Source organism: Solea senegalensis, linkage group LG1 (genome assembly GCF_019176455.1).
Source record: "Solea senegalensis isolate Sse05_10M linkage group LG1, IFAPA_SoseM_1, whole genome shotgun sequence".
In the NCBI taxonomy this organism is placed as follows: Eukaryota; Metazoa; Chordata; class Actinopteri; order Pleuronectiformes; family Soleidae; genus Solea; species Solea senegalensis.
In genome coordinates, this window is record NC_058021.1 from 28684788 (window position 1) to 28695012 (window position 10225).

Below are 10225 nucleotides of genomic sequence, written 5' to 3' on the forward strand. Positions count from 1 at the left end.
AGAAAAATTTAATTTCAGCCATTATTATTACTGGAGGAAGGCCCTATAAGGTCTGAACATGTAACTTAACTGTGTATAAATGAGTTAATTAGCTAATAATGAATGTGATATCGACATTATTTAGACTTCGGGAGGTGAAACAAGTCCTTTACTCTGTGTCTCCCATAATGAAGAGGCCCTTAATCCTTATTATCGTAAGAGGTTCTCAATGAGATTACAACCCTGCACGAATATTACATCTGCACACCTAGTTACCATCTGTTATCACTGCTGGGGGGGAAACATTTTAGTTGATATAAACGACTACTGACGGGACATTTAGCTCTTGTTTAAACATCAAATTAGAGGAAAACGTAAAGAGCAAAAAAACAAAGGTTTTTTCTCCACATTTGAAGGAAATTTTTTGTCTAAAAATGCTTTTGCTTAAGTGAAATAAATGAATCTATATATGACCAAAGGAGGAAATATCTATGTAACGGTGTTAATACAGGTCTTCAGTTTGTCACGGCAGCTCCACCTTGTGACACACCTATCTGAGGAGGATTTCCAAGCGCCGCACTTGTAGTGAGAGATTAACTTTGACTAAAGATTAAGCAAATTAACCGTGATGGCGTCGCCCGAAATAAACTGTTGCTGTGCAGTGAGTTCCAACAGCAGTCATGATGTAGAGTACGGAATACATTTCATGGATCCTTTTGAAACAGTTGGGAATTTCATGATGCCGACTTAGGTGAGTTGTTTTGGAGAGTTAATAGTTTTACTACTGAGTTTTGTTTAGGTGTAACGGACAGTGAATGTCCCTTTAACCTATTATTAATCACTTTGACCTCAGTATGAAAATATAAATAAATTGTTGTTTTATTATAACTAATAACTATATACAGCAATGCTATTTTAAATGTCTTTGTAAAATTAAATGAAATATTTTTCTGTGATTCTGAATTTTTCTGAAGCACAATTGAAATATTTTTATGCTTATATAAGGTTTTTACATTTCGTATGAGACTTTTCTTCTCATATATTTTGTTGAAAATGTCAGCTTTTAATCCCAATTTGACTTTCTAATGCCATTTGCCAAATAAATACAGAGTAAATGAGGTACATATACATACATCGAACATTTCTGTGTGCGCCTCCCTGTTGTTAAAACCCAGGTAATCAAATCATTAAAGATGCTTTTCACGTGGCAGGTTTCCCAGAAGTCAGGTCATGTTGCCTGAAAGGCTACGAGTAAACAACATATGCTTCTAAGACGTCACTCAGCTGTTTGCACATCATAAATTATTCAAGTCGTCTTCTACATGATGCTGAGGTTAATGTGTTAAACCCTTTGTAAGACAGATATTTAAGGGTATTTGTGACAGCATCACTGACGGCAACGAGACAATTTAAGACTCCTTTCCTTATACCTCAGTTTTACACTGGGTCAGCCTTTGTAATTTGCTAATTGCTCTGTTTTCTATTACAATTTTGATTTAAAAATAATGAATTGTCCCACCCAAATAGAAAGCCCTTCATGTTTCCACTTAAATACTAAAAGTTTATGTTTATTTCCTGCAGCAAATCGCAACAATGAATGAGAAGAGGCATCGGAGGATCCTCCCTCACCACTCGTCAGGGAGTGGCCACACCTTTGCCTCACCGCGACAATCAAGCATCAAGGACCCCATCCTTTCTAAGCGGGTGTGCTTCTACAAGAGTGGAGATCCTCAGTTCAACGGCCTACCCATGGTCATCAACAACCGCACCTTTAAAACCTTTGATGCGCTCCTGGACAGCCTCTCTAAAAAAGTTCCCCTGCCATTTGGCGTCAGGAACATCACAACACCTCAGGGGGTTCACGCCATTAATACGTTGGATGAACTGGAGGATGGAAAGTCGTACATCTGCTCGGACACGCGAAAGGTCAAACCGATCAATCTGGCGAAGGCCCGGAAGAAGCTGCCACCCTGGTACCACGCCAGGCCTGTCAGTTCCCGGCGCCGGACAGTGCAGCAGGCCAGGCACTTCCCCGGCCGCAGCATCCACAAGCAGGAGCCAGTGGTCGTGCGAACGCCAAAGAAGCTGCTGGTTTTTCAGAACGGAGACCCATCAGTGAAACACACCGTGGTGCTACACAAGAGGAGTTCGCCCAATTTTGAGTCTATTCTGGAATATGTTTCAGAGCTGATGCAGTTTCACGTGGTGAAACTACACACACCTGATGGCAGACGTGTGAGTGTTCTCATCCGTCAGCAGATTACAGAAATCTACTAATATAACTACTTATATTTTGGTAACTTTTAGTGAAGGGCTATCTTGAACCAGGACTGTAAATAACAATCACACGAGGGGAGAAAGTGTTAAGCTTCCTTGGCTCCACAACTTAATACCTTGAAAAGCATTCTGGGATAATGCAGTGAAAGGTTTTAGGTCAAAGATCTATTGTAACTTTAAAACCAAGGTGCTATTTTAACAAATAATACATTATTATATTATAATATACTTTATACTACTTTATAATAATACTTTATACTAAATGATACTTTATACTAAATGACAAGTATAATTATACTTGTCATTTACTGAATGTGCATACATGTCATCATTTAGATTTACAATATATGCATGTTTTTGTGTGTCTGCTGCAGGTCGACGGTCTTCCGGGCTTGATAATGTGTTCTGGGACTGTAGTGGCTGCAGGCAGGGAGCCTTTCAAATCTGCAAACTACAATACACAGAAATCCCCAGCTTCGACACAACTTCCTACCAAACGAGCGGGTCTGAGGAGACTGAAGTTGTTAAAACGTAAGTTAACAAAGATATAAGGCATATTTGTGAAGTCAGATTGTTTCATAAAGCAGTAACAGTTCCAAGTGTGAGTACAATGGGTATTAATTCAAATGACACTTAGAGTGGGCACAGTAATCTTCCCTACTCTCATGGGATGAAGACAGGGAAAGTGCTGAGCCAATGATATTACACATAATACCATATATGACCTACATACACGTCTACATGGCTGTCGGCTATTGTTCTTCATGAGCTGTGAATAGATTCGCTCATTAAGTTTTTTCTCTTTCTCTCTTTTCACGGCATCCTCCTCATGCATGCTGACCCTCTACAATCCCTGCCTGGACATTTTTACCTTATTTTTCAACATCTCATCATCCCTTTTGTCTGCTATAAAATCCATTTTGTCTAAAAAAAAAGGTAAAAAGAAGTCCCTTTCACATTCGTCAAAGTCAAGAAAATTCTCCCCATCATCTGAACAGTACATCGTGAATCAAATCCATGACTCCATGGCAGAGAGTTCGTGGGATGACCACCTGCCCAACAACCCTGCAAACTCTGACGACTTTGAGTCGAGCCACATACTGCAGTCAATAGCAGAATCTGAGGGCAGCACCTGTCTGGGCGATGGACCCGAGGGGCAGGGCGTCGTCCTTCCTACTGAGGACGACATCGAGAAATCTTTTTGTGTCAATCAGGATGGCAGCATGACAGTTGAGATGAGGGTACGCCTCACTATTAAAGAGGAAGAAACCGTCCGCTGGACGACTACCGTCTCGCGATCAAGTGTAGCCAATCAGCTTAATGCGAGCTGTTTGGCAGAGGCTGAAGCAGAGCAGGAAATCTGCTCATCTAATTCAGAAGCACTGGATTTACAAAGCTCTACATCCTCTATTGACAACTTCAACATGGACAAAATTAAACACGGCAATGATAAGGATTTCCCATACGTGGGCAACAGTATCAGTGAGAAGAGTAATGAGGACGGTGTGGTTGGCTCTTACTCCTACAATGAACAGATAGAAAATGGAGCCGTAACAGAGCAGTACTGTTTGGTCAAACAGAGCACCACTAGACCAGTACCTAAACCCAGAAGACTTAGTTCTCTGGATGCAAGTAATGTACAAAGCAGGAATATATCTACATTCAAATCAGCTGGGATGACCGAGATCCTACAGGTTGGATCCAGCGGGGAGGAGGTTACTGAAACGGTCTTGCACATATATGAACAGCAGACATGCCAGGATAATTTCCTAGCTAATATGTGTGCACAACACATGTCAGCTGCTAGGATACCCTTTGGTAGACCTGCAACTTCAGAAACAGGAAAAAATGACTTTGAACCTGATCCGTGGAGACCTTCAACTGCATCCGAGTCCATTAGCATCTGGAGAACTGAGAAGACATCAGTACCATCTGATTTAACCTTGTCATCAATGATGACAAATCAGCAGCAACAGTTCACTAAAGGCAAAGACAAGCCTGAACAAAGCCAGGTCAGTAAGGGCAAGAGGTTATCACCGAAACCCAGAGTGATCAACAAACGTGTTCGCCGACTATTAACACCAGTAAAAAGGCGAAAAGGGAATTCTGCAGAAGAAATACGTACCAAAGTGAAAACCTTCTCAAGTGCCGAGCACATAAATAGAATATATGGGAATAAATCAAAACGCAAAATGAAACCCAAAAAGAAACCAACACAAATCGGTAACAATGGTGTTACAAAACAGAACTTGCAGCCATTGGATGACAAAACAAAAAGTACTCTCAAAAACCTAAACATACCATCACCACTGACAGAAAATGCAAGTGAGACAGCCTCTTTAGAAACAAACAGGCTGAATGTTTCTTCTAACAATGTGAGCCAGCTGAGGGGAACACTAGTACGGCAGACATCACTGCATCAGGGTGAAAATAAGTCAGGTGATATTAACAAAAGCCCAGGGCTGCCTCACTCCTCTAGCTCCATTACTAATGAATATGTACAGAAATGGCTGGAGAAAACCCACTTCAACCCTACTTTCTACCCAGATGTGGAAAATAAAACATTAGAGGCAGCTATTCTTGCACAAAAGGAAAATAGCAGTTGTGAGAAGTCAGAACATAACCATGGGTTGATCACTGCTGCAGAGGAAGGCAAGTGTCTCGTAGAGGAATCTGTAATACAACCATGCCAAAGTTCTGAATTTGATCCAATGTTCAAGAACTATTTGAGATCCTCTGTTAGACAAAGAATTCTGCATTTTGAAAACAAATCAAATCATTCACAAGAGAGAGCTGCAGGGACCCAGCCAGAGGAAATTGCTCTTGGTCATGCTACCACTGCAAACACAGAAAATCACACCAGTGTAGCTCAAAATGATACAGAGGAAATAAAAGCCTGCTTGAATGATACCGGTTATGAAATTAGTCCAGAAATGTCGTCAGGCACTACAATGGAAAATAAATCAAGTCCAGTCAAATCTGCTTCAAATATTCTAATGGACCAACTTCTGTTACCACCACCACCTGCTGAGATAGCAGAGCTATCAAACACTGAACATTGCACGATGGATGTGTCTTCAGTGGTTAGCAGCCCGTTTTACAGGCTTTCATCGGTGAGCAGTCAAATGTCAGAACATCAGCCATTATCCATCAGTTCTACATCTGTCAAAGCCATATCACCTGATGACCACACAATGGAAACAAACACATCACAGGAAGAAGCAACATTATCACGAACACCATCAATCAAAAGGGCCCTATTGGCCAGCGATCAATCTTTTGAAAGAAAAATGTCTCTCAGAAAGGCTTCTCTACAAAGATATACCGTAGGTTCTGATACCAAAGATGTAACTCCCATCAACGCAGTAGGCGATGATGCCAATGTGCTGCCAAATGGTATCAGTTCAGGGACTCTCTTGTTGAAATGCAACCCCACATGTTGTACTTCTGCATCTCCAAGAAGTATAACATCTGGAGAGAGAATGTCCTCTGTCAACATTTTATCAAGTGACGATCCAACACTAGGTGATATTCCATCTACAAAAACAAAAAATACTAAAACACAGACTCAGAAAGAAGCATCATCACCTAAACCACAAGGGAAAAAGGTAATGAGTAGTCCATCTCAAAAAAGAAAACCCCAAAGTGATAAAACAGCCTCTGAACTTGCCATTGACTCAAAAAGGCCATTACATAACCAGCACTCTGATAAAATTATGTCAAAAAATGTCGGAAGGCAAACACATGCAACACCCACTAAAGAGAAAAGGAAGACGCTATATGAAGATAAAATGCAAAAGAGACCATCTCCATATTCTCAGTCCCTGGACATGACATCACCTCCTGTCCGACCCAAGTCAACTACAATTATGCTTTCCAGAAAGGTTTCGTCAGACAATGCATCAGAATCTGAGAATAGCACAAAGAGGAAAACATCATCACAAAGAAAACACCAAGTAACACAGACGGACAAATGTGCGATCACAGATGAAGACAAATCTGTACCACAGACACAGATAATGCCACAGCAATTTAAAATCACAAACCAGCCAAACATGAAACCTGTGCTGGACAAGATTTGCTACTCAATAAAGTCAATCAGACAAATCATACAAAACAAACGTCCATCCTGTTTGGAAAAGTCTAACAGCCTGCCTGACTTCTCCGCTCATGTAGCCTCTACATTTGGCTCATCATCTAAAGCTCTCCTTGCATTTTTGTGCATCACGACTCTAAAAGAAGGCAAGACCAACTTTAATAAGGATGATCCAAGTCTAAGCAATGTCAGCTGTGCTGATGCATTGAAAATGATTGAGTGTCTGAGAGAAATAGCCAGCATTGAAGATTCCCACAAGTTAAGAGATAGTTTGTCACATTTAAAGCAATCCACTTCGAAGCAGCTCCTGCAAAGTTGGAAGGGCTTTCAGGAACTTAGTGATAAATGTAAGAGTCGCAGCAGCTCAGAGGAAGGTCACATCATAGCAGCTAGTCCAAAAAATGACTATGACATTGAAGAAAATGTTATCAATCAGATTATTGATAGCCTCGACATACCTGAGAAGCTCAAGGACGAATTAGCTTTACTTTCAGAAGTCAAAACTCAGAGTGACGAGGAAATGAATGTCGATGTGCCGTCCATCATTGAAAAATGTGCAAACATAAATCAGCCAAACAAATCAGATGAGAATAGTCAGTTAAGGCAGAGTGATGTGGCCAGAAGTCCACCAATTGGAGAAGATCAGAATAACAGGCAGCTTTATGATGCAGAGAACAGGGAGTCCTTCAGTTCATGTAAAGAAGAAAATGTGGGTGAGAAAAACCAGCAGGAACATGAATCAGGTCGAGACACGACAAACAAAAATGGAGAAGTCAGCTGCAAGAGAGACCTTGAAAATCCTGAGGTGGAGCGTAGGCAGCTCAAGATGCAGAGTGAAGATTTCCCCACTGAGGATGAGGAGGGGAAGAACTTTTCAAGTGCTACTAAAGACGTAGAGAGCAGTAAGAAAAGTATGTACGGCTCAGAAATACTTGAGGAGCATAGTTCAGAAGAGGAGCGAGTCAAAGGTGAGGAGATAAAACAAGAGAGAGATGAAGACTCGTCTTACAGTGACAGTCACTCTCAGGAGGAAGAGAACAAGCAGCTGTGCTCTGATGACTATGAAGAGCTGAATGTTGGCAGGAGGGACAGAATCTTCAGTCCAGATAGTGCAAACCTATCTCTATCAGAGGAGGAAACACAAGAAGTGAATTGTAAGACGCTGTGTGAGAAAGAACCAACAAGTCAAAAACCACAATTAAATGTCAGGGTTGATCAAAGCACAGGTAACTCAGATGTGGAAGAGCCAAATTATTCAGAGGACGAACAGTCAGAGTTTGAATGTGAGGAAAGAGAGGTTAGAATTGAGGAAAGTTTGCCTGGCACTGAGGGAGAAGAGAGCATCAGCGAGGAGGAATGTCTTCAACGTCGGTCAGATCTTGAGGAAGCTATGGTAACAAGTAAAAAGCTTAAAGCTTTGATTGAAGAGGCTGAGGAGGACAAGGTTCATTCAGAGGATGAGAAACATTGTACTGACAAAGTACAAATCTGTGACACAAAAACAGTCAAGCCTGTAAATGGAGATCAAAGCAATATCAATGAAAAACAGGATTCATATAACAAAAAGGACAGTTTAGCTAGACATTATAGATGTAATGTCAATGAGGACAGTGGAAATGATCACTGTAGTTACGAAGAGCAAGTAGATATCGAGCAGAAAATGACCTCAGATAAGCAAATCAGGAGCTTGGCTGAGGAGGATTTAAGCTACTATGAGAAAGAGTCAAGCTCAAAGACGAAAGATGCCAATATGGACAGAGACATGAGGCAAAGCTATAAAGAATATCAGGAAACTCCTGTATTACAGACAAAGTTTGAAGTTAAAATATGTGATGACATAAAAAAAGTCAACCATCACCCGGATGAAATAATATGCCAGTCTGTTGCAGAGAGGGTGAGTCTTCTAGAAAAGCAAGTTGCAAATGGAGGGAGGAAAGAAAAAGTTCCAGAGAGTTCTGCGATCAGACGTTTATCTCAAAGAAATGAGATGGAGTCCGATGTTGGGGACTCGTCCTCTGAATCTCCCACATCTCAGTCGACTCTCTGCACCCGATCAGCTCCTCAGTCGTCGTTATCTTTCAGCTATGACTCCAGTGGAGTTATAACCAGTGAGCCTGAAGGCAACAGGGTCAGATCCATCAGGGAAATGTTCTTAGCAAAGAGTGCCACAGACATTCAGCAAGGACACAGACGATTCCAGAGCCCAAAGGAGTTGAGGACAGACACTTCAGTTAGTGGCGGCTATCAGTCTCAGACTTCGACTGAGCTGTCCAGCTGTGAAGATGATTCACCACGGAAATCTATCACCAAAGGGTTTGTGAGGAGAACAATTGAAAGGCTGTATGGCAAGAAAGATGCTGATCCTGATGAGGAGGCAAATGAAAGACCACCATCCGCACCAAAGCAGAAAAAGAATGAACATTCAAGCATCTTCTCTCCCTTCCACACAGCACGGTCAAAGAAAACGTCTGACTTGTCTTACTTCAGTTCCACAAATGCATTCGACACATTAACTGAAGCGACACGATGCGTTTCTTTTAACACACAAGTTGCACCCGAAGACGACAATGAACGGTGGCTCCTCAGAGAGAACATGCTGATCAGAAAATCAGTTTCAGACCCAGTGGGAATAAATACAGCATTTATAAACTCTCCTCAGGACGTGGACATGAGTGAGGATACAGAGCAAAATGTGCAAATGCCCCAGTCCAGTACACAGTCTCAACATAGAGACAAGGAAAAGTCACTTTCAAAGAAGTGCACCTACTTCTCTTTGCCACATGCTAGTGACTCGGACGCGTGTCAGGACGACCCGGGTACATGTAGCAGGAGCGGTGTGAACGGTGACAGCATCATGGACACAAAAGACAACTCAGAGGACATTAAAGTGTGTGCAGAGAAGAATGGCAAGCTGCCTCAAGGTGTTGGTGTCTCTGATTTTAAAATGAGGGACAATAAAGTTCACCCACTGGTCGAGGTTCCCTCTGATGGTGAAGTTGTAGTGGTGCAGCCTGGGAAAGGTCAAGGTGTCATGAACAGGCGGCCCCAGGAGCCTGATATGTTGGATTTACTGTATAACTTTTGTGGTCAGCACTGTCCCATCCTGTGAGGACATTTCTTTACTGTTTATACAAAGTGTACATTGTTAGGCTACAGTATTTGAACTTATTTTTGGTGCCTACAGTTTGATGTTGCCATAGCCTTGGCATAAAACACTATCATATGTCAACTCTGTTGAGCTAACTGCTGAAGGCATCACATTGTGCGACACAAGCCAAATGGCTTAAATTTTATTCGTGTTTGACCGTGTACGTCGCGAGCCTGCGATACAATTTGTTAGTTCATGCTCTTTGTTCGGTGTAAAAATAGTGAGCGTGTTTGTTTTTCTAGCACCACACTTACGGTGCATTTGCCATGCACACTCCAGAGCAGCTCTTTTCTTCTTATAGGGTGCCTGTCAACAAAATAAGTACCCAGAGCTTTACTGTAATCTCATTTTAAAACTATTAAAACAGATCAAGTCCCCGCAGATGTCAGGCAACCAGGCCAATCCCCCACAGTACAAGGGAAAGGGTTAGCGAATGGTCGCAGCTCGGGTTCGCCCTTGAGTTCATGACAAAATGGTGCCGTTTTACCCAACTGATTATGAACAGGATTATGTGGATATTATAGAATCTGATGATAAATACTACATTTTATATTGTATATTGGTTGTGTAAAGTGTAAAGAAGATATTTATTATAGGTATATAGGTTATGATTACATTTAGAACACGTTTTTTTTAATCGTATGGCAGCTGTACATTTCTCCTAAAATTGACGTGTAAGAATAAACGTGAATTTACAAATGCTGAGCTGACTTTAATTAATTTGT

General features: G+C 41.5%; 1 protein-coding gene across 1 annotated transcript; it reads left to right on the top strand.

The window, feature by feature from the left end:
- The first annotated feature begins 654 nt into the window (after positions 1–654).
- On the top strand, positions 655–10203 carry LOC122775474. Its single transcript, XM_044035400.1, has 4 exons — positions 655–730; positions 1561–2214; positions 2631–2787; positions 3193–10203. The coding sequence occupies exons 2-4, from the start codon at positions 1573–1575 to the stop codon at positions 9459–9461; spliced, it is 7068 nt and encodes a 2355-aa protein (XP_043891335.1). The 5' UTR covers positions 655–730; positions 1561–1572; the 3' UTR covers positions 9462–10203.
- Positions 10204–10225: the final 22 nt, after the last annotated feature.